This window comes from Thalassophryne amazonica, chromosome 4 (assembly GCF_902500255.1).
Source record: "Thalassophryne amazonica chromosome 4, fThaAma1.1, whole genome shotgun sequence".
In the NCBI taxonomy this organism is placed as follows: domain Eukaryota; kingdom Metazoa; phylum Chordata; class Actinopteri; order Batrachoidiformes; family Batrachoididae; genus Thalassophryne; species Thalassophryne amazonica.
In genome coordinates, this window is record NC_047106.1 from 6,910 (window position 1) to 32,703 (window position 25,794).

The 25,794-nt window shown below is 41.3% G+C and overlaps 1 protein-coding gene across 2 annotated transcripts in view; it reads left to right on the top strand.

Moving 5' to 3' along the window:
* Positions 1-2,614: 2,614 nt before the first annotated feature.
* Positions 2,615-25,794, top strand: part of LOC117509336 (protein IWS1 homolog) — a 70,372-nt gene continuing 47,192 nt past the window's right edge. Inside the window, exons 1-5 of one of the 2 annotated variants that reach the window (XM_034168993.1) lie at positions 2,615-2,797; positions 4,851-4,930; positions 9,052-10,296; positions 10,378-10,981; positions 23,579-23,635. In XM_034168993.1, coding sequence (XP_034024884.1) covers positions 2,755-2,797; positions 4,851-4,930; positions 9,052-10,296; positions 10,378-10,981; positions 23,579-23,635 — 2,029 coding nt within the window. In that variant the 5' untranslated portion in view covers positions 2,615-2,754. The remainder of the gene's footprint in view (positions 2,798-4,850; positions 4,931-9,051; positions 10,297-10,377; positions 10,982-23,578; positions 23,636-25,794) is intronic. The other variant, XM_034168994.1, reaches the window with a different exon arrangement.

Here is a 25,794-nt window from a genome sequence, read left to right on the forward strand (position 1 = left end):
TAGGCAGTATTATTAGACGGTATTGCTTAAATTTTCATTGTTACGCAGATGATACCCAGCTTTATCTATCCATGAAGCCAGAGGACACACACTAATTAGCTAAACTGCAGGATTGTCTTACAGACATAAAGACATGGATGACCTCTAATTTCCTGCTTTTAAACTCAGATAAAACTGAAGTTATTGTACTTGGCCCCACAAATCTTAGAAACATGGTGTCTAACCAGATCCTTACTCTGGATGGCATTACCCTGACCTCTAGTAATACTGTGAGAAATCTTGGAGTCATTTTTGATCAGGATATGTCATTCAAAGCACATATTAAACAAATATGTAGGACTGCTTTTTTGCATTTACGCAATATCTCTAAAATCAGAAAGGTCTTGTCTCAGAGTGATGCTGAAAAACTAATTCATGCATTTATTTCCTCTAGGCTGGACTATTGTAATTCATTATTATCAGGTTGTCCTAAAAGTTCCCTAAAAAGCCTTCAGTTAATTCAAAATACTGCAGCCAGAGTACTGACGGGGACTAGAAGGAGAGAGCATATCTCACCCATATTGGCCTCTCTTCATTGGCTTCCTGTTAATTCTAGAATGGAATTTAAAATTCTTCTTCTTACTTATAAGGTTTTGAATAATCAGGTCCCATCTTATCTTAGGGACCTCATAGTACCATATCACCCCAATAGAGCGCTTCGCTCTCAGACTGCAGGCTTACTTGTAGTTCCTAGGGTTTGTAAGAGTAGAATGGGAGGCAGAGCCTTCAGCTTTCAGGCTCCTCTCCTGTGGAACCAGCTCCCAATTCAGATCAGGGAGACAGACACCCTCTCTACTTTTAAGATTAGGCTTAAAACTTTCCTTTTTGCTAAGGCTTATAGTTAGGGCTGGATCAGGTGACCCTGAACCATCCCTTAGTTATGCTGCTATAGACTTAGACTGCTGGGGGGTTCCCATGATGCTGTTTCTTTCTCTTTTTGCTCTGTATGCACGACTCTGCATGTAATCATTAGTAATTGATCTCTGCTCCCCTCCACAGCATGTCTTTTTCCTGGTTCTCTCCCTCAGCCCCAACCAGTCCCAGCAGAAGACTGCCCCTCCCTGAGCCTGGTTCTGCTGGAGGTTTCTTCCTGTTAAAAGGGAGTTTTTCCTTCCCACTGTAGCCAAGTGCTTGCTCACAGGGGGTCGTTTTGACCGTTGGGGTTTTACATCATTATTGTATGGCCTTGCCTTACAATATAAAGCGCCTTGGGGCAACTTTTTGTTGTGATTTGGCGCTATATAAATAAAATTGATTGATTGATTGATTGATGTAAAATTCTGCCCCTTACCAAAAACCAAACCATTGTGTTCCTCATTTTGAGTTTATTCAAGGTCACGTTAGAAACCAGGCTTGGGACCCTCACAGACAGTGTTCATCTTCTGAAAGGCCCCTAAAATGCGTCATACAACACCTTGTGGGTGTTAACATGGGTGTGGTTTAGTCTCACATTTCTAATGTTACTGGCTCTCACCCATAGGGGGAGCTCTCCCTGTATCTGAAACTTGGACAGATGATAGAGTAAAACTTATTTCTCAGAACTTCCAAACAAATAACACAAATACTTAATAGCTAACATAAAACAAAGAATTAGCACAGATATTATCTAACAAACACAATACAGGAGAAGCACTTTTTTTTTCCGGTGTGGTTTTTCTTGAGGAAACACACAGAGGACATGAAAATTCACTAAGGTATGTCTTCTATAAGACATTCGAATTCTAAAGTAGAACTCTACTAGTGTTTACTAAAGTATATCTTAAAAAAGAAGAGTATAGTTGAACCACTCAGGTACCTGGTCTTGAGAACCAGAGATGGTAGGTTTCAAAAGCTTTTTTATCCCACTGGAACTCTTCCTACCCACCTAAGAATATGGACAGCATGTATATAAGTGACATTCACACAATAAGGGTAATAAACAACATATACAAGAAATATAGTTACTACATAATATTATAGGAGTTAGCTACTAAATTCTAAATATTCATACAAGAGAAGACTGTATTAAATGTCTACCCAGTCTGTAGACTTGCTGTAAAACTAAATTATAGCTCAGCTAAGATAAATATGGCTATTTTATTATAGAAACAGAAGCTATGATGTAATATATTTTAGGTTTCTATCTGAAGTTCAGCCTGCTAGTTTACTACAAGAAGACAAAATGGATATTTTATTTGTTATCTAATGGAAACCCCAAACGTAGATACTATATGTTGATATCTATTAAATTTTTTTTAATGCCTATTTTGACTATTATTATAGACACCCGGTGAGAGCAGCAAAGAAGAGAATTTCATGTACATATGACAATAAACCTTTTGAACTTTGAACTTTTGAACTTTGAACTTTGAAGAACCCATAATATACAGTTATAGACTTTTGATGAGGTGTACCCGTGATTATGCGGACCTCATCAAAAGTCTATAATTGTACAGAATATGATGGAAAGAACATGATGAAAAGAACAAGAATATGATGAAAAAAAAGAACATGATGTTGTTCATGTCACTCTCCAGGTCCATAGGTGGCGGTAAAGCAGTCGGTTTGCCGGCCACCATTAAGCACTAAAGAAGAGCATAGAAGAAGCGGCGCTGCTCCATTTTATTTTGCTAGCTTCAGGAGCTATTAGCTAATTTAGCTTTAATGTGTTTAATTCCGCTCAAACAATAACGTTTTTCTTTGTTTCAGCCTGAGTTAGCAACTTTTTGTCGGGACATGGACGGAGATGAGGACGATTTTATGTCAGGGAACCGATCCGGTAAGAGCCGCTCTTTAGCTAACTGCTCTTTAAGCTAGCACCACGGATATATTAATCGATCAAATCAATAAAACACAAGAAAGTAATCAATATGTGGATTTGGTCTTGTCCAGACCTCGACTGTTTGTTCAGCTAATAATTTTTTTTTAGCCTTCTGTGACATAGTGTTTAAAATTTCATTTTAATATGTTTCTTTTTAAATACGACTGAGTTTTAAAGTCTTAAAATTCATTCTCTACATTAGAAGAATAAAAATTAACTCCTGCTTTGATGTTAATCGGTCTTTGGGATCCTGAACGGGATATTTAATCCAGAGATGTGCGTTTTTAAAAGAAATGTTCTTAAGGGGTTCTTTTTTTTTTTCTTTTTTTTTGGAAGTTTTTCAAATACTTATTTTTGCACCCTGGAAATGTTCCCAAATTACATTTATAAAAGTGGCCCAGAGCTTCTGAAAATGAATAGCTAAAGTCATTCTGTTTCAAGAAACCATCTGTTTGTTGATTTAGTTATTTATTTTTTATAAACCCGTTTGATTCTGGAGCAGCACGGTGGATTAGTGGTTAGCACTGTTGCCTCACAGCGAGGATGTCATGGGTTCGATTCCCACCTGTGGCCTTTCTGTGTGGAGTTTGTGTGTTCTTCCCGTGTTTGTGTGGGTTCCCTCCGAGTGCTCCGGCTTCCTCCCACATCCAAAGACATGCAGGTTGGATGGACTGGAGACTTTAAATTGTCCGTAGGTGTGAATGTGTTTGTCTGTATGTGACTCTGTGACAGATTGGCGTCCTGTCCAGGGTGAACTCGCCTCACACCCTGTGACTGCTGGGATAGGCTCCAGCCCCTCGTGACTTTTAATTGGAGTAAGTGGTTGAAGATGAGTGAGCGAGTGAGTGTGTTTTGATTCTGCATACTCCCCCTCCCTCTTTTTTTTTTCTTTTTGGTAAAGGTTGTAATCTCACTGTGATGATGTCACCGAGGCAGAATTCATTCACTCACTCATTCATAAATCAGACAAATTTTGTGGAAGCCGTGACCTGGTGTAGATCTTCTGAGTCCTCAGAATCGCCATGTGGGACACTTAACTGCAGGTTGTCCTCATTTGTCCTTTGTCTGTCCAGGCTTTTACCTGCAGAAACTCACAACTCCAGGGTTCTCATTTACAAAGACGTGTGGATTTCTGACTGCAATATGGCCTACGCCAAAACCCAGAAACCGACACGCGCACAAAAACATTCAGATATATTTTTGTGCGTATGCACTTTTTTACATGAGGCCCCTGGCCTCCCTAAGAGTCTCCCATCCAAGTACTGACCAGGATCTTCTCTGCTTAGCTTCTTAGATCTGATGGGATCAAGCTTACCCAAACTGCACAATGTGAAAGAAAAAACTCAAAATGAGTCAAAACCTTTAAATAATTTTTATCATCTTTGAAATGAGAAGAAATGTAAAGCCATGTTCAGTGATGTCCTGGTGCTTCCTGTCTTACTGTCCCTCTGTCAGTCTTGGACTCGAATCAGTGTCCTCGGGTGAGGACCTGTGGAGGATCTTTGGGTCCTGCTGGAATGATTGTGTCAAATGAATGGTTATTTAGTGAGACTCAGATGAGGAGGATCACTGACACGGTGAGGGAACATCAGACACCACATTTAGTCCATGTGGTGAGTTTCTCTGGACATGATCCAGGACACAGGTGTGTCAGTGTGGAGAAGCCCACAGACTGGAGAAGGACAGGGACACATCCACATTTCATGTCAGTCCTGCACCTCTGTGATCAAAATCTCCATGTATTTGAGAAATTGTCCAGATGTGACACTTGTGTTTGTCATTAATAAAAGCAGTCACAGATTTTTGGACCACTGGTGCTTGTTTTTTCCCCCTGGGATGGTACACACTGAAGAATCCCACAGTTTAATTAGGAAGTAGATAAATGGACTGCATTTATATAGCACTTTTGTATCTGCATCAGACACTCAGAGCGCTTTACAATACCATATATTTTAAATGTGGGATTAAGGCATTTATGACACTCATAACTGTGAACTTTTCCTTTGGGCAGATGATGGCAGCGGCACGCCGGTCCTGGATGAAAACCCGTTGTCAGACGGTGAGCTGAGGAGCAGTGGTCATCAGTCTGAGGTCAGACCTTCACTGTAACCCCACACGACAATCAAGTGATTTACTTTAATTACGACTTCCCATAAATGAAATTATCAGTTATATTGTGGTGTCCATGGTAACAAAGGTTTGTGCGAAACAGGTTGGAACATTTTCTGGATGGTTTTTTTTTTTTTGCGGGCAGATTCAACTAGTGTGCCTTGATAGAGTGGCAACATAACGGGTAGAAAAAAAAAATCACGTGATGCCATCTTGGTTCCAAAATAGTGTTGGCTGTTAATACGTGGTCTGTCCATAAAGTAACGGTCCTTTTTATTTTTTTTTAAAACTATATGGATTTCATTCATGTTTTTACGTCAGACAAGCTTGAACCCTCATGCGCATGCGTGAGTTTTTCCACGCCTGTCAGTGACGTCATTCGCCTGTGAGCACGCCTTGTGGAAGGAGTGGTCCCGCCCCCTCGTCGGATTTTCATTGTCTGGAAATGGCGGAATGAAAAGGACTATTTTTCCATCAGAATTTTTTCAGAAGCTGTTAGAGACTGGCACCTGGAAACCATTCGAAAAATTTATCTGGCTTTCGGTGAAAATTTTACAGGCTTCACAGAGAATAAGGATTTTAACTACAGCTTTAAGGACCCCTTTAAGGACGGTCGGTGCGCCGCGCTCCGAGCTGCGACGTCGCGGCACAGACCACTGGATCATTTCTAAGCTGATGGCTCTGTGGATACGAGACCGTTGTGTGCTCTTTCTCTGGTTATCACAAGAGCTGGACATCAGCCATTTTACGGCAGATTTCACTTTTAACAAGCGATTTTGTCATGGAAAGCCGCGCGGAGGCTTCGCGCATCACGACCGATTCGCTGATGAAGCGAGACAAAGGAACACCTCCGTTTCGGAGTGTTAGAGGACAAGTTTGGACATGTCTGTCTCGGCTTTCAGTGCTTACCAGTCGAGTGAGTATAAGAGAACTTGTGGAGAGATAGGCATGTCCAAACTTAGGCTTAAAATGTGCACAAACCCCAAGTTTATATTCAACTTCAATAGTAACTATAGGCCTATTGGTCGTAGGTTTTGTGATATTTCAGGAAAGCCATATGGGCGATTCCACATGAGAAGGTAAAAAAATGGTAATTTAAAAATTACTCAAAACTAACTGATGACTGATGTGACTTTTCCTGCCAGTCACCAGGAATTTTGTTTTTGGGTCAAAAAGACAGAATTTAGAATTTATTTTTCTTGAATTCTGAAAAATAAGATTATTGTAACTTTTTGTCCCACATTTTTTAACAGTTAATTGCTGCATCTTTTTCACTGTTATTAGTCAATAGGGGAGGGCACTGGCTATATCCACCCCACCCCCTGATCATGTGACTTCACTGCATTTGACAGAAATTGTCATATTCGATGGGGGGTTTGGGGTCATGTCCCGTATGACATACAGAAATGTAAAAAAAAAAATCCCCACATCTCATTTTTCAAGACCAAAGCTTATAACTACAGATTCTCTAACTTTGGCCAATAACTATTCATTTGACGTAGCCTTAGTTAAGTATTTTAATTAGTTATTGTATAATTGGCTTTTAAAAGATGCCCCGTAGGACACATCACACTCAGTCATGGATTTTCAAGTCTTTGCAGAAGCAATTTCTCACCAATTCAAATACACTTGCAAAAGCTAACAGATAACTATGGGTGATGAGTAGGTCAAGCAAGGTAGACAGACCTATAGCCCCTTTCACACCGGGCCCACTTTGAGTTGCGTCATGCAGCATCATGACGATGTCACGTGGAAGCAACCCAGTGCCGAGACGATGTAGCTCAATGCCAGAAGACAGCGAGGGACGCAAAGGAAGAAGTTAATCGGACGCCAAAAATTAAACATGTTTAATTTTTTCTGCATCGAGCAAATGACGCAGAAATTAAGTGATTTCAGAGCAAGTCAGAGCAACGTGACGGTACTCAACATGACTGGAAGCCACACCCTCACAATACATTACCTGATGCCAATTTATAATTCCTGCTGTGTTCTGCACGGCATGTTTGAATTTTATTTTTTTTTTTGCCTGTTTTCCCCCAAAAACATTTCTGATCAAAAGTATGCACAACGCAAATATTGCCCAGTGGTATCAAAACCTATCTGCACCCAAATGTAGGTACTTGCTCTAACATTGTCTGACCAGGCTGGAAATGCATCTCTGAATGTCCCGTACGACACACATGGAATTGCCCATATTTTCATATTAAACTGAAATATCAAAATTTCAAGGCTGTGGCAGCACCTCCAAATATTACAGTGAGGAAAATAAGTATTTGAACACCCTGTGGTTTTGCAAGTTCGCCCACTTAGAAATCATGGAGGGGTCTGAATTTTTCATCTTAGGTGCATGTCCACTGTGAGAGACATAATCTAAAAAAAAAAAAAAAAAATCCGGAAATCAGTGTGTGATTTTTTTTTTTTTTTTTTTTATAATTTATTTGTATGTTACTGCTGCAAATAAGTATTTGAACACCTACCAACCAGCAAGAATTCTGTCTCACACAGACCTGTTAATTTTTCTTTAAGAAGCCCTCTTAATCTGCACTCTTTACCTGTATTAACTGCACCTGTTTGAACTTGTTACCTGTATAAAAGACACCTGTCCACACACTCAATCAATCACACTCCAACCTGTCCACCATAGCCAAGACCAAAGAGCTGTCTAAGACCAACAAAAGCGGGATTTGTATTAATTATTATGTAGTATAATCAAGAAAGTGTTATTTATGTAACATATGCATTGATTTGTATAATGTCACTGTTTATCATGTTGATCATTTTCATTTTTATGTGGATTCCAGCGCTGGTTCATTTTGGTGTATAATTTACACCACCTCTCGACCTGGTGTATATTTTCAGCGCAGCGTACGCCAACGACCACATTGATAAATGCCAAGTAGCGCAGCCATTTTGGCGTACACCCCATATACGCTCAGATATCGCCGTATGCAGCATTGATACATGAGGCCCAATGTGAATGTTACAGCAGAGATTATTATCAGGTGATTTAGAGCCGTTTGTGTACATGAGGGGAATGACAAAACACTCAGGTTCACAAGAACCACGTGATGAAACAACTTTCATGAAATATATGACTGGGAAAATAACCATTTATTTGACTGAAAGTCGAGATGCAAAACATTGCAGTTCATTTTGAAATGTTTTAACACGTCACAAATGTCACTTCAGTTCTATCTGAATGTGAATTATCACGTGAAGAGAAAGGCTGAATATGCAAATGTGGGGAAAAAACCCTTCAGTTTTTATTGGCCAAGAACCACACATCGTCCAGAACATTTACTGCTCTGTGTGTGTGTATATATATATATATATATATATATATATATATATATATATATATATATATATACACACACAGACAGGCCCTGAGTATTTAGAGTGAGGGCCTCAATGATGGAGCCAAATGGAATGCCCATGAGCCTGTTTTTTTAATTTGTGAAAAATGAGGTTAATGCACATTTTAAGAATTCTGGAGGTACTGTAATATTAAAGTCATTGTCTAGTTCAGTGGCAGAGTTGGAGTGGTTAAATGTTTGGTGATAGGATGTGAGCTAACCCTCATACAGATGTCTGGAATTCTAGATTACTTCTTGAAGCCTGGCTAACCAAGCCCCTTCTAATATCCATGCCAGGGTAAAGTTGGCAACCAGAACACAACCCATGCTGCTCCAACTGGATCTGAAGACTAATGGTCCAAGTCTCTAGTCTAAGCTCCTAAATAAATCTCTGTTTTATAAGAAGTTAGTAATGGTGTAACATATCACTCCCCCCAAGGGTTTGGCACATGGGTGAACTGCGGGTTAATTGGAAAATTTTGTACAAGTGTGATTTTGTGTCATGGTGAATTGTTTGTGATAAATGAGGCTAACTTGGAGGGAGTGAGCTGTGCTCATTAAACACTTGTTCAAGCCAGTGAACTTCATTCAACGCATCTTTCTTCAAAAAATACGTATAAAGTCTGAATCCATTAAACGGTGAGGGGAAAAAATATGCACTTAACCTGCTGATGCATGCAGTGTGAGTGTGGCAAGGTGCGCGGTGGCTGTGGTGTCACTCTGACTCAGCACTGACTCTTTTAACAGGATGAAGACTGTAAGCGTGGAGCTGTCCCTGAGGCCATGGAGACCAATGAGGTTTCCAGCGACTCTGACGATGACCACAGAGATGCCGACAGCAACTCAGAGGGTGACGCCCCTGGGGTCCCAGATGATGATGGCAAAAGTGATTCTGAACCGGGAGCTGTGAGGCCTGATGACAGTGATGAGGAATCCTTCGATAAGCAAAGGATCAGTACCTTCGACAATGACGACGAAGACAACTTGTCAGACAAACATCACATGAGTGCGTCTGACATTGAAGACTCGCCAGGCAAACGCCATACGAGTGCATCGGACGAAGAAGACGACTCTCCAGAGAAAGGCCGGCAGAGGTCATCTGACAACGAAGACTCGCCGGTCAAACGCCGTACGAGTGCATCGGACGAAGAAGACTTTCCAGAGAAAGGCCAGCAGAGGTCATCTGACAACGAAGACTCGCCGGTCAAACGCCGTACGAGTGCATCGGACGAAGAAGACTTTCCAGAGAAAGGCCAGCAGAGGTCATCTGACAACGAAGACTCGCCGGTCAAACGCCGTACGAGTGCATCGGACGAAGAAGACTTTCCAGAGAAAGGCCAGCAGAGGTCATCTGACAACGAAGACTCGCCGGTCAAACGCCGTACGAGTGCATCGGACGAAGAAGACTTTCCAGAGAAAGGCCAGCAGAGGTCATCTGACAACGAAGACTCGCCGGTCAAACGCCGTACGAGTGCATCGGACGAAGAAGACTTTCCAGAGAAAGGCCAGCAGAGGTCATCTGACAACGAAGACTCGCCGGTCAAACGCCGTACGAGTGCATCGGACGAAGAAGACTTTCCAGAGAAAGGCCAGCAGAGGTCATCTGACAACGAAGACTCGCCGGTCAAACGCCGTACGAGTGCATCGGACGAAGACTTTCCAGAGAAAGGCCAGCAGAGGTCATCTGACAACGAAGACTCGCCGGTCAAACGCCGTACGAGTGCATCGGACGAAGAAGACTTTCCAGAGAAAGGCCAGCAGAGGTCATCTGACAACGAAGACTCGCCGGTCAAACGCCGTACGAGTGCATCGGACGAAGAAGACTTTCCAGAGAAAGGCCAGCAGAGGTCATCTGACAACGAAGACTCGCCGGTCAAACGCCGTACGAGTGCATCGGACGAAGAAGACTTTCCAGAGAAAGGCCAGCAGAGGTCATCTGACAACGAAGACTCGCCGGTCAAACGCCGTACGAGTGCATCGGACGAAGAAGACTCTTCAGAAAAAGTCCGAACGAGGCCATCTGACAACGAAGACTCGCCTGTCAAACGCCGTACGAGTGCATCGGACGAAGAAGACTCTTCAGAGAAAGTCCGAACGAGGCCATCTGACAGTGAAGACTCCCCAACGAAACGCCAGCGGAGCGCATCAGACAGCGCTGATGACGACATGCCAAGAAAAGGTTCAAAGTTTTCAGATGAGGAAGAACGCTCTCCAAAGAAACACCTGGTGAGCACATCGGACAACGAGGAAGAGTTGACAGATAAACGTGGCACTTTGGACAATGAGGAAGTGGCACCAACACTTGCCATCAAAGATGGGGGGAGCACTTCTGGCATGGAGGAAGAAGAACAAAGACCCAAAGCAAACTCCAGCAGTGACTCTGAGAAAGAGGATGTCAAACCGGTGATGTCATCTGTCCAACAGTCGGATCAGGACAGTGATTCTGATACAGCAACACCTGCCAAGCGTAAGGTGGCACTGATGGACTCTGACGAGGAGGATTCTGCAAGACAGCAGGAGGAGGCCTTAAGGGGACGGAAACGGATGGCTGTGATGCAGTCTGACAGTGACGAGGAGGAAGGCGGAAAGATGGAGGTGACAGGAAGTGACAGAGAGCAGAACCAGAAGGAGGTCAAGCAGAAAGACAGCGAGGACGACAGCGAGAGTGAGAAGCCAGGTATGAATCTGAAGTCAGCTAACGAAGTCTGAAGACATGGGAAATACTTTTAATGGCTCATTTAGAAAAATTGAAGTGAAAAACTTAGGTCCTAACTTTGAGTTGTTAATACTCGATGGCCATATTTGATGGCCATTGAGTATTGCAAAGATTTTGTGTTCCTCCGTCCATTCGTCTGTCCATCTGTCTGTGTTGAGAATAAGTCCAGTCCTCTTACTGCCACAGTCTTCAAATTCACAGGGAACATTCTTGGGACACAGACCTTGAACAGGTTCAAAGGTGGCTAAGAGATTAAAAAGTCACATTCTTTCATTCTGTTCCTTTATTTATTTTTTTTTTTAGGGTTGGGGGTAGCAGCCAATCAGAGTAGAGCGGCACGGTGATGTCATTGGCAGGTCGAGCTAGCTGCAAACGAAACTCTGTTTCGTTTGTGTGTAAATAAAACCTCTTTGTCATATATTATTTAAAAGCTAGCGAGAAATAAACACTTCTAAAACTGAAACACTGTTTTTGGAACCTGATAACTTCTCTGGAGTCATTTACAGGACATTTTGTGGATGTCAGCGTGCACGCTAACGTCCACTCTTGTCAAAAGCTCATGTATGCGCACATGCACGCCCTCCTGTAGACGCCATTAAAATGTATATATTGTTTATGATTGATTGATAGATAGAGGGGCATATTGAACATGTACAAATTGTACGTAAGAAGATATCTTAATTGTTAATGTAAATAACAATAAATGTATTTTATATATATATATATATATACACAAAAAACCCCAATTCCAATGAAGTTGGGACTAGGGATGGGTATCGAGAACCGGTTCCTTTCGGGTATCATTAAGAAATGATTTGATCCACCGACATCAACAGGGCTGTACAGTGCGAGCATTTTGCTCGCATATTGCACCTAAAATTTGATTGTGCGAGGAAAAAATAAAACGGGCGCACGTGTGCTAGAATGTATTTCAACCCTTTCATTCGCGTTTTGCTCCTAAAATAGATACAGTGGTCCCTCGCTAACGCGGTTCACCTTTCGCGGCCTATCGAGCCGTCGTGCCGTCATATGAACATTCAAACTTGGATAAGACGGCTGATTAAAACGGTGGCCGTCTTGTTCAAAGCCGTCTAAAATGCGCAGTTTACCGGAGGAGGTGTGTGTGTGTGTGTGTCAACTCGCTGCAGACTGCGAACGTTGGCACGAGACGTTGCATTCTGCTGAGAACCATCAGTGCACGTGACACAGTGAGCGCGGAGCAGAGAGAGGATTTTAACCCGAGTGAACATAAAAAACAAAACAACAACAAAAAACTACTTTTCTTTTCTCTGCTCTTTCTCTGCCGGTGATTTTCTGACGGCACCGTCCTGTTCACACCATGTGCGCGTCGTATACTGAATTTATGAGATCATGAGATGAAATAAACGGTCAAATATCCTTAAAAACATCCTTAAAAAATGAAAATATATGAATGAACTGAGGAAAAGTTACGCAAACACTGGATAAAAAATAAAACCCTGCTGCAGTGATGTTCAGAGGCACAGATCACAAAAAGCAGGTGAGAACTCTGAACTTTAACAGCTGCTATTTTCCAAAGGTATTTATTTGTTCAATCTTAAGCGATGAGGAGAAATAAATGACTTCATCACACTAAATGAACTGGAGTCAGAATAAAAATACAAGCTGCTGATTTTTGTTATTTTCCAAAGTTATTATAAGCTGCAGCTATATGTCTTATTCATTTCAAAGTGAGTTACCTCTTATTTTATTCTGATTTATTTATACAAAAAACATGGGGAGTCTATTCAGCCTGCATTGTTCTGTTCAGTTTATATCAGTTTTCCTGCACATGTCCAGGTATTTTTTCCTCTTTATTAGAGGTGCACCGATCGATCGGCCACCGATCATTATCGGCCGATCACGCCTTGATCGGTGATCGGCAAAATGCGCCGATCAAAAGGACCGATCACAACAGTGCAGGCAGTAGCGCAGGGAGCGCTTGGTGTTTGTCAGGAAAATGATAATTTCTATACATTGATTACAGACCCTGCAGCAGGTCCGTGATCAACTTTTCTGCAGCGCGGCTTTGCTCTGAACCTTGAACCAATCGAACCAGTGGTTCGCAGATTGAAACAATGCTTCGAGCCTGTTGCTTCGTTTATACTTTCTTTCTTTTGCTTAATTTTCCCCCGCTAAAACCCTAAAGAGCATACGTCTGAGTATCATTTACCTTTTCTATGTTAAACCGACCTGTTATGGTCTTCTGAAACAGTTGATAGATGTATTTTATAACTTAAAAACGGGAGCGATGCTAACACGTTAGCATGTCTATGGCATTTTCAATGTTAAAAGTTAGCATTACGCGTTTGCAGCTGTCATCACGTTCGGGTGCATTTGTTTTCAAATTGTAATATTTCTTAAATTTATTTTTGTTTATACAACCCCTGGCAAAAATGATGGAATCACCGGCCTCGGAGGATGTTCATTCAGTTGTTTAATTTTGTAGAAAAAAAGCAGATCACAGACATGACACAAAACTAAAGTCATTTCAAATGGCAACTTTCTGGCTTTAAGAAACACTATAAGAAATCAATCAATCAATCAACATTTATTTATAAAGCGCTTTACAGCACCGACTGGTGTCCAAAGTGCTTAACATTAAAAACACAAATTTACAAAATAAAACACACATAAAATAAAATTTTAAAACAACACATAAAAAAAAGAACATAAAAATAACAGAACATGTCACCTCCCCACTAAGTGTTAAAAGCCAGTTTAAATAAATAAGTCTTTAACTTAGATTTAAAAAGTGCTAGGTCAGGAATAGTACGTAACTCAAGAGGTAGCTCATTCCACAGTCTGGGGCCGGCTACCGCGAAAGCATGATCACCCCAGCGTTTATATCTTGACCTTGGAACATCTAAGTAAAGCTGGCCAGACGCCCTCAACGTCCTACTGTAGGTGCGCAAAGTTAAAATTTCAGACAAGTAGGGAGGTACAAGGCCATAAATAGCTTTAAAAACAAACATTAAAATTTTAAAATTAATTCTAAAACGAACTGGAAGCCAGTGGAGTGAGTACAGGACGGGCGCAATATGCTGACGTCTAGAAGTGTTTGTCAAAAGACGAGCAGCAGCATTCTGCACCAACTGGAGACGCACAAGAGACGACTGATTAATGCCCGAATAAAGTGCATTACAATAATCAAGTCTGGAGCTGGTGAAAGCATGAATGGCGTCTCAAGATCACGTCTACTGAGAAAGTGCTTTATTTTAGCCAAGAGGCGAAGTTGGAAAAAACTAGCTTTGACAACAGAATTTATCTGTTGATCGAACCTCAAACAGCTGTCAAATATCACTCCCAAATTCTTGACAGCTGGTTTTACATAGTTAGCCAAAGCACCAAAATTTGGTGTTACCACATTTGGTATGCCAGTGCGCTCAAACACCATGATCTCAGTTTTACCATCATTCAGGTAAAGGAAGTTTTGGGACAGCCACTGCTTTACATCACGAATACAATTAAATAATGATGACAAAGCATCACTCCCATTAGTCCTCACAGGCAGATAGATTTGCAGATCATCTGCATAACAATGAAAGGACAAATTGTGCTGGGTTATAATTGACCCCAATGGCAGAATGTACAAAGAAAATAGAATCGGCCCAAGGACAGATCCCTGCGGCACTCCACAGCACAGAGGAGCAGTTGATGAGGAAAGGTCCCCAATCATGACAGAAAAGCTCCTTTCAGCCAAATATGATCTAAACCACTCAAGTGCAGTACCATGAATGCCAATAAAATGTTCCAACCGGGAAACAAGTACTGTGTGATCCACAGTATCAAAGGCTGCTGTGAGGTCCAACAGAACCAGCACAGCAGGATTCCCTGCATCCACCGACAGAGTAATATCATTATGAGCTTTTAAAAGTGCTGACTCAGTGCTGTGTCGTGATCTAAACCCAGACTGGAATTTTTCAAGGATGAGATTGTCTTCTAAAAATGATTGTAACTGTAAAAAGACAACCTTTTCTAAAACCTTAGATAGAAATGGCAGATGAGAGACAGGTCTAAAATGGGATAAAACTGATGAGTCCAGGTGAGGTTTTTTAAGAAGAGGTCGAACCACAGCATGTTTAAAAGCAGCTGGAACAGACCCTGATCTAAGACAAGCATTGATAAAAGTTAGGAGACCCGCCCCAACAGTATTAAAAACCTCCTTCAGCACCTTAGCTGGAACAACATCAAAAGGATAACTTGTAGATTTTATGTGTTTTACAACATCAGCGAGAGATGCAAAAGAAATGGGCTCAAACTGTTCGAGCACAGCAGAATGTGCACGAGGAGCAGACAACTCAACATTACAGCTCTGATCAGCGTTCTGTCTGACTGATGAAACCTTATCAATAAAAAACTGAAGAAACTCCTCACTGGTTGTGGTTGTAGCGTCCAACAAAACAGAGGTGTGTGGATTTACAACTGAGTTTATAGTCTGAAATAACACACTGGGACGATGACAACTGCTCGAAATAATATGAGACAGATATTGTGCTTTTGCCTCCTTCACAGCCTTCTGATAGTCAGTTAGACTGTCCCTCAGAAAACCCAGAGACACCCTAACCCTAACCTGATGCTCGCGGGGAGCTGAAAAACGAGCAGCCGGGGGGGAGGAGCTCAGAAAAGGCGCTATTTTCACCTGGTTTCAACCAGGTCTCCGATAACAGGAGAAAGTCCAGATCACGACTGGAGAAAAAGTCATTCAAAATGAAAGTCTTACTTGTGAGTGACCTTGTGTTGACGAGCGCCACACGGACTGAGCGCACGTCAGTCTGCTGGGAGACACGACCGAGCGGGCGCAGGTTCTCCTGCACGCAGCCATGACTGCAGCTCCTCACAGGACGGCGACGCGGAAGTGGAGACCCGGCACCCCGGACAACCGGCCGGAGCCACCGATGGCGAAAAGTCAGGGAACGCCGCACGTCGTAGCCGTCATATGGTGTGAAGAATCCGGCTATGAATTGTCGTGGAGCATGTTTGCAGGAAACAGCCAGGCACACTCTGAGCCGAACACGGACTCCTCCTCTCTTCCCGTGTCCTCTGCGACGCAGACGCCGAGGCAACACGCCAAGCGGCCGGCGTAGAAAGTCTGGTACGGACGCTAAGACAGGCGGCGGGGGCAGCCGCGTCCCTGGCCGTCCGCCCGAGCCAGGAACAGCGAAATTCTCCAGCGAAGCCCGAACGCTGATAAGAGTCTGGCGATCATACACCAGGAGCGGTGACACATTCCATGCAACAAAGTGTAAAAACAATAAAGGCTTTTAAGGTGGCAGTAATTAAACCATTACTTAAAAAGCCATCACTTGACCCAGCTATCTTAGCTAATTATAGGCCAATCTCCAACCTTCCTTTTCTCTCAAAAATTCTTGAAAGGGTAGTTGTAAAACAGCTAACTGATCATCTGCAGAGGAATGGTCTATTTGAAGAGTTTCAGTCAGGTTTTAGAATTCATCATAGTACAGAAACAGCATTAGTTACAAATGATCTTCTTATGGCCTTGGACAGTGGACTCATCTCTGTGCTTGTTCTGTTAGACCTCAGTGCTGCTTTTGATACTGTTGACCATAAAATTTTATTACAGAGATTAGAGCATGCCATAGGTATTAAAGGCACTGCGTTGCGGTGGTTTGAATCATATTTGTCTAATAGATTACAATTTGTTCATGTAAATGGGGAATCTTCTTCACAGACTAGTGAAGTTATTGTACTTGGCCCCACAAATCTTAGAAACATGGTGTCTAACCAGATCCTTACTCTGGATGGCATTACCCTGAGCTCTAGTAATATTGTGAGAAATCTTGGAGTCATTTTTGATCAGGATATGTCATTCAAAGCGCATATTAAACAAATATGTAGGACTGCTTTTTTGCATTCATGCAATATCTCTAAAATCAGAAAGGTCTTGTCTCCGAGTGATGCTGAAAAACTAATTCATGCATTTATTTCCTCTAGGCTGGACTATTGTAATTCATTATTATCAGGTTGTCCTAAAAGTTCCCTAAAAAGCCTTCAGTTAATTCAAAATGCTGCAGCTAGAGTACTGACGGGGACTAGGAGAGAGCATATCTCACCCATATTGGCCTCTCTTCATTGGCTTCCTGTTAATTCTAGAATAGAATTTAAAATTCTTCTTCTTACTTATAAGGTTTTGAATAATCAGGTCCCATCTTATCTTAGGGACCTCATAGTACCATATCACCCCAATAGAGCGCTTCGCTCTCAGACTGCAGGCTTACTTGTAGTTCCTAGGGTTTGTAAGAGTAGAATGGGAGGCAGAGCCTTCAGCTTTCAGGCTCCTCTCCTGTGGAACCAGCTCTCAATTCGGATCAGGGAGACAGACACCCTCTCTACTTTTAAGATTAGGCTTAAAACTTTCCTTTTTGCTAAAGCTTATAGTTAGGGCTGGATCAGGTGACCCTGAACCATCCCTTAGTTATGCTGCTATAGACTTAGACTGCTGGGGGGTTCCCATGATGCATTGTTTCTTTCTCTTTTTGCTCTGTATGCACCACTCTGCATTTAATCATCAGTGATCGATCTCTGCTCCCCTCCACAGCATGTCTTTTTCCTGGTTCTTTCCCTCAGCCCCAACCAGTCCCAGCAGAAGACTGCCCCTCCCTGAGCCTGGTTCTGCTGGAGGTTTCTTCCTGTTAAAAGGGAGTTTTTCCTTCCCACTGTAGCCAAGTGCTTGCTCACAGGGGGTCGTTTTGACCGTTGGGGTTTTACATAATTATTGTATGGCCTTACCTTACAATATAAAGCGCCTTGGGGCAACTGTTTGTTGTGATTTGGCGCTATATAAAAAAATTGATTGATTGATTGATAAAAACGACACTAAAAGAAGCGAGTGCCGATGGCAGGCCACATACAACGGCGCCATCTTGGAAATCTTAGGACTGTGTATCAGATATGGATTCACTCAATTCTGAGGAAAAAATTATGGAATCATGAAAAACAAAAGAATGCTCCAACACATCACTAGTATTTTGTTGCACCACCTCTGGCTTTTATAACAGCTTGCAGTCTCTGAGGCATGGACTTAATGAGTGACAAACAGTACTCTTCATCAATCTGGCTCCAACTTTCTCTGATTGCTGTTGCCAGATCAGCTTTGCAGGTTGGAGCCTTGTCATGGACCATTTTCTTCAACTTCCACCAAAGATTTTCAATTGGATTAAGATCCGGACTATTTGCAGGCCATGACATTTACCCTATGTGTCTTTTTGCAAGGAATGTTTTCACAGTATTTGCTCTATGGCAAGATGCATTATCATTTTGAAAAATGATTTCATCATCCCCAAACATCCTTTCAATTGATGGGATAAGAAAAGTGTCCAAAATATCAACGTAAACTTGTGCATTTATTGATGATGTAATGACAGCCATCTCCCCAGTGCCTTTACCTGACATGCAGCCCCATATCATCAATGACGGTGGAAATTTACATGTTCTCTTCAGGCAGTCATCTTTATAAATCTCATTGGAAAGGCACCAAACAAAAGTTCCAGCATCATCACCTTGCCCAATGCAGATTCGAGATTCATCACTGAATATGACTTTCATCCAGTCATCCACAGTCCACGATTGCTTTTCCTTAGTCCATTGTAACCTTGTTTTTTTCTGTTTAGGTGTTAATGATGGCTTTCGTTTAGCTTTTATGTATGTAAATCCCATTTCCTTTTGGCGGTTTCTTACAGTTTGGTCACAGACGTTGACTCCAGTTTCCTTCCATTCGTTCCTCATTTGTTTTGTTGTGCATTTTCGATTTTTGAGACATATTGCTTTAAGTTTTCTGTCTTGACGCTTTGATGTCTTCCTTGGTCTACCAGTATGTTTGCCTTTAACAACCTTCCCATGTTGTTTGTATTTGGTCCAGAGTTTAGACACAGCTGATTGTGAACAACCAACATCTTTTGCAACATTGCATGATGATTTACTCTCTTTTAAGAGTTTGATAATCCTCTCCTTTGTTTCAGTTGACATCTCTCGTGTTGGAGCCATGATTCATGTCAGTTCACTTGGTGCAACAGCTCTCCAAGGTGTGATCACTCCTTTTTACATGCAGACTAACGAGCAGATCTGATTTGATGCAGGTGTTAGTTTTGGGGATGAAAATTTACAGGGTGATTCCATAATTGTTTCCTCAGAATTGAGTCATTCCATATTTTTTCCCTCTGCTTGGTCTAAAAAAGTAACCGTTACTGACTGCCACAATTTTTTTTCTTGATTTCTTATAGTGTTTCTTAAAGCCAGAAAGTTGCCATTTGAAATGACTTTAGTTTTGTGTCATGTCTGTGATCTGCTTTTTTTCTACAAAATTAAGCAACAGAATGAACATCCTCCGAGGCCAGTGATTCCATAATTATTGCCAGGGGTTGTATATTAATAATCTAATGCTTATTATATACAATTTTAGAGAAAGAGACAAAAAGAACCTGAATAGAAACACAACAGAAAAAATATAAAAGCAACTAACAATGAACATACATAAATAAATACATACATACATACAGAAATAAATAAGTGTTTCCTGTGAACACCTAGTGACTCTTACACCTCCATTTCATCCCTGTCTTATTTAAGTTTAATGACAGTTTGTTTCGGTCAAACCATATTTTCAGTTTGTTAATTTCTTCAATGATTTCCTCCAGAACTATCTGCCAAACTAGAAAACTGCTGCATCCTAGTAAGAGCAGAATACTACTGGAATGAATCTGAATAAGGAAAGTTTGGTTTTTTCCTCACTAAATGGATGCTGCACTCACTGCAGTTTATTGTCTGGAATAGTCCCAGATTGCATTTCAGAGCTTCTAGAATTCAATCATTTTTGTGTGGGTGGTGTTGGGGGGTAATTTTGGGTTTCAGCTTTTTTTGTTTTTCACCACTTTCATCCCTGAATATGTCAATCGTGAGTCATGTTTGTGCGGATTAAAGTTACTAACTGGGACTCCTGTCTTGTTGCGAGAAAGAAATGAGAATCGTCCTCCGTTCTGTTCACACAGCTCCAAACGCTGCGCGGCTCTCTGACGAGTCAAGTTAGAATGATAGAGTCCAGTCGGAATTAATAACTTCAAAGCGAAACACAGTTTTGTTTATTTTTGTTTTTGCTTTCCTCTCTGACGTAAACTCTTTTTGACTTCTGATATGAGCTGGACGGACAAGGAGAGCAGTCGCCATCATCTAATGTAGTCCATGTCTGTCCAGCTCATATCAGAAGTCAAAATGAGTCAAATGGCTCTGAGAGATCTAAATAGACTGCTGTGTAATGAATGGAACCACACTGCCATCTAGTGGGTATCCACTGTGCGTGAGTGTGTATTTGTGAATCAGTAGGCATTTGTTTGTGGATCTGTGGATTTCACAAAAGGAATGTCTCAAAATTACATCACAGAGGAAAGTGATGAATGTATGTAATTGTGATCCACAAATGCTGAAACTCAATTCACAAATACAATTTCCAGTTTTACAAATGTAATTTTTTTTTTTTTTTTTTTTTTTTTTTTTACAAATTAAGTTTTATATTTGCAAATACAACATTATTTGCAAAGACCAATTTACAAGTTATAAATATGAAATTTGCATTTGTGGATATCTGAACACATTTTGCAAATCAATGATTATTTGTAGATCACCCTGTGTGCATTTACAAATATTAATGAGGCAGTTTTAACCCCATAGAATGAGGGCTGTATTTTACATTCTCAACGTTCTGTAGGCTGTAACCTGAGCAACATGAAACATGGAAAAAAAGCTTGCTGGTAGAACAAAGTCAGTGTAATAAAACAAAAGTTGGCAGTTTATTCTAGTGTCTTTATTTGAATGCATGTTTTTTGTTTTCATCATTAAGTCGTAATGCAAAAATAGTCCTATACATTAGACCTATATTCTTATTTTGGGCATGATCCAAATATGTACTTGATCGGTATCGGCTGATCAAAAGTTCGGTGATCGGCCTAAAAAATCCTGATCGGTGCACCTCTACTCTTTATAAGAGTTTGGTGTTTGCATTTGCGCCACAAAGTTTTAAAACACAATAAAATGTTCACACTTTTCTTTAAAGCAGTTCATAATGCGCCACACATTTTCATTGGGCGACAGTTCTGGACTGCAGGCAGGCCAGTCTAGTACCTGCACTCTTTTACTATGAAGCCACGCTGTTGTAACACGTGCAGAATGTGGCTTGGCATTGTCTTTCTGAAATGAGCAGGGACGGCCCTGAAAAAGACGTTGCTTGGATGGCAGCATGTGTTGCTCTTAAACCTGGATGTACCTTTCAGCATTGATGGTGCCATCACAGATGTGTAAGTTGTCCATGTCATGGGCACTAACACACCCCCATACCATCACAGATGCTGGCTTTTGAACTTTGCACTGGTAACAATCTGGATGGTCTTTTTCCTCTTTTGTCTGGAGGACATGATGTCCATGATTTCCAAAAACAATATGAAATGTGGACTCATCAGACCACAGCACACTTTTCCACTTTGTGTCTGTCCATTTCAAATGAGCTCAGGCCCAGAGAAGGCGGCGGCGTTTCTGCATGTTGTTGATGTATGGCTTTCGCTTTGCATGGTAGAGTTTTAACTTGCACTTGTAGATGTAGCGACGAACTGTGTTAACTGACAATGGTTTTCTAAAGTGTTCCTGAGCCCACACGGTAAGATCCTTTACACATTGATGTACCCAATCATGACACTCACCTGTTTCCAATTAGGTATTTAGAAAAATGATCGCGGAGGCATCCATTGTATTCATTAAAACATTCATTATTTGTTTTATATAATGGCTAAAATAGACTTTTGTCATTTGATATTTTATTAATTTATAAACAACAGAAAAGGGACTTACATTTTGGTGTTCCACTGCTGCTGAAGTCCAAATTGTAACGTGTAGTCCAGTGATGCTGTGCACTAATTTTGGGCTTCCATAAAAAAAAAAAAAAAATTTGTGTAGTTCCTCAGTCCAGCCAAAAATCATGTTCCGTTTCATGTGAACAACTCTTCATGCATCCAGAGGGCTTACAGTGCAGTGGATTTTGTGTGTATGTTACAAGAATTAGCAGCGTCAGTTAGATTAATCAAATCGTGTCGTTGTCCCCCATGCATGCGTGCACGACCTGGTCAGTTGACTGTGTACGCCCTCAGTGCAGCAGAAAAAAAAAAAATCACATCAGAAATGAGTCAACTTTTAATTCTTTCTTCCTGCTAACAGCCGCCAGACAGCACAGTGGATTTGGTGTGTGTGTGTGTGTGTGTGTGCCTGAGAAGAATTAGCAGCGTCAGTTCGCTCAGTCTTGGGAGAGCCGTTGTCCCCAACACCCGTGTACACATGCAACCTGGTCGGCGCTTGTGCGAGTGTGTACTACCAGAAAAAGACTGTGTACGTCCTCAGTGCAGCGAAAAAAAAAAAAAAAAAAAAAATCACATCAGAAATTAGTCCAGATTTCATTCCAGCTTCCTGCCAACAGCCTCCAGACAGCACAGTGGATTTGTTTTGTGTGTTAACTGTTTAGTTTTTTCTTCAACATTTCTGAGTGGAATTCCATACTTATTTAAAAATAACAATATAACCCCAAATTGTCTTGTTTGAACAAGAGCTAAATTTGGACTAGTTTGATTGTCAAATCAGAATCAGTTTTATTGCAAAGTAAGTTCTCACATACAAGTAATTTGATCTGGTGTCATTGGTGCAAAAACAACAATAATAAAAAGAAAAGGGAAAAAACTTCTGCAAGAAGTAACTGGAAGAAGTAAAGGAGTAAATCTGCTCTTTTAAAGATGAAATCCTGGATGACAAACTTTCTAAATCAGTTTTTCCACACTTTACTGTTTCACTGAGGCTGTCTGTCGGCGTTGGAGGGGCGAGCGGGCAGTTCAGTACAAACAGCCTGACTGCATTTTAGAAAACTGTGAGAGCAGTAGCATAACGGTCCTCTGATAACACTATAATGCCCTAATGCCGTTGTTCCATATATGTGTGTGTGTGTGTGTGTGTGTGTGTGTGTGTATATATATATATGTATGTATATATATGTATGTATATATATAATACACACTGCAAATTATGAAGACAGTGCTCATACGGCCGAGGGTATTGTAGCATGGTGTTACTTTGCTTTTATTATTAATTTATTTTGGAAAGAACATTATGAGTGGAATTAACTTCCATTTTGCCTGTCAGTTAATTTTAATGTCACCTGCACACTGTCATACTTTCAGTCTGATATAAATGCAAATGCACTTGCTGATAATTGCAATTTGAAGTGAATTTGTTTAAAAAGAAAATTCTGTCTGAGATGGGACACAGCATCCTTTAACTCTCACCATCTGAAGGTGCAGCTGTTTACTGGCAGGACGATGTCTCCTGTCCTACAGCGGGGACAGTTTGGAGGACACAGCAGAAGTATCTGGCTTAATATCTGATCAGTTTAATAAAGTGCTGGACTTTGGATGAGCTGATGCTAATTTTCCAAAGTTTATTAACCTTGGGGTGTTCTCAGCAGACATTTGATGGGTTTTGATTTGTTTTTGTTTCCAGTGAAGAGGAAGAAGGCCATCCTGTCAGACAGTGAGGAAGAGGAGGTGTCTGACAGAGGTAAGATTCTGTAGACCTGCATTGAAATAAATGTGGTCAGATTTCAGAAAGAAATAGCTGATATGTATTTATAAGACCCTTGTGAATGCAGTAAAGTAAATCTGTAAGCCCAAATTTGTAATTCAGCGGAGAAATCTTCGTTTAAAAATGACAAATTTGCAGCTAAAATTTAGCCCTCTGTGAAAACAGTTTGTACAGCCGTATAATTTCCATGACGTCAGGGACAAGACGCGCTCCCGCCTTCAGTCTGATCCCGCATTGAAATTGATTTTATCTGTTAGTAATGTTACTTATACACGTCCTGGTTTCAACATCCAAAAGTAAGCTGCAATGAATGTGAGATACAGATCTGTGTGCTCAGATCAGCAACGACATCGACAGCGGGCGCCGTTCTTCCTCTCCCGCTCTCTGCCTCCGCTACGCTCGCTGTTTTAATGCGAAGCGGCCGGTACACCTGTTGCTGCAAGGACAGACTTCTTGCGGCAAAATCCACAGCAACGCACGTCTCGGCAATCGGAGCCCCAGAGCTCCATGGACGCTGAGAGAGGTTTATATATTTTTAATGACTTGGATTCTTTGCGGGTCTCGCTTCCATATCCCGCGATGGTACCGGAGGCGAAAGACAGATTTTCATTGCGACACCACTCAATCAAACGGGCGTATGAAAAAGTCCCCCAAAATAATTTTCAGGCACAAATAAAAGAAATGTGTACTCACCAGACGTGCCGCAAGACAATATGAAGTTTTAAAAAAAAGTAGATCCTTCTGTATAAGACAAGAAAAAGGTGCAGATGCAAACTGATGTAAATCCACAAATTACAATTGGCGCAATGCATGCTGGGAGAGGGTCTTGCCTGTGACGTCTCGGCAGCGTCCATGATGAGAGGGACAGTTTGCGGAGGGCTATATGTTAGCTGTAAATTTGTCATTTTCAAATGAAGATTTCTCCATTGAATGACAGATCTGAGCTTGCAGATTTACTTTACTACATTTAGAAGGATCTTATGTGTAAATGTAAGTCATTTTTTGTTCAAAAAATCTGACTGCATTTTTTTCAATGCAGGTCTCCTTTAAGACGCACTTATTTTCCCTTTCGTATGGCTAGCATACTGGCATAGTGAAGCTTAGGGCTTGTGGCCGGTGATCACCTTAGTATTTCTTCAGTTTTTCTTGTTGTTTAATGCTGACAAATTATACTGTATTTCTTGTCTTTCTGATGCCTGATTCTGTTTGTTTTTTTTTTTCTCTCTATTTGTTTAAGGTGCAGCTCCATCCAGAGATGGGTGTGGTGTCTGTTCCTGTAACCCTCCTGTCCTCTGGACCGGCAACATTTCCTGTATATTTGTTTTGTGAATTGTTCTGTAATTTGTGTCTGTATCATGGCCCAAGCAGAGGTTCAACCCCGTTCAGTCTGGTCTGCTTGAGGTTTCTTCCTTACCACTGTCCCCTCTGTTCTTGCTCTGGGGGTTAGTAAGGTTAGACCTAACTTGTGTGAAGCGCCTTGAGGCAACTTTTTTGTGATTTGGCGCTATATAAATGAAAATTGAAATTGACAAACCAGGTAAACGAGTTAATCTCGTTAACCAGAGCACGATTTATCAAATTGCCCAGAGGTGACTTCAGACTCTGTCTGGGACTGGAGGCAATCAGCTTGAAACCAGCAGCTTTTTACTGTGTGAGCCAGACCCACAGTGGCCTCTGACCCCTGAACCTTCATAGCCTCACCTGGAAACTGAGTGAAACGGACTGTAAGGGTTAAAAATGGGACACATTGTGCTGCCAAAATGAGGTCGCATTTCTTACTGTTATGTGTTATTCATTAGTTAATTTCTGAGGGTTCAAATCCCTGATTTCAGCGAGGTGTCGGCTGATTATCGGTTATTGGTGCTGATAATTGGTCGACCATTAAAACATGTTTCTGGCTCTTACAGAGTGGACAAGATCTAATTATTCAATAATTAATTTACTCTTCTTTTTTCCCTCCAAATCAGCAACAATAAGCAGAAATTTAAATGACTAATTGATGAACAAATTGTGTCTAGTACAGAATAAGTGTGGTTTTTTAACCTTATTTGGAAATTTAGACACGTGTGTGCACTCAATAGATGGGTGCCTCCTCCTCCTCCATAGTCCTCCTCCATGGCCTCTCCTTCGGGGAG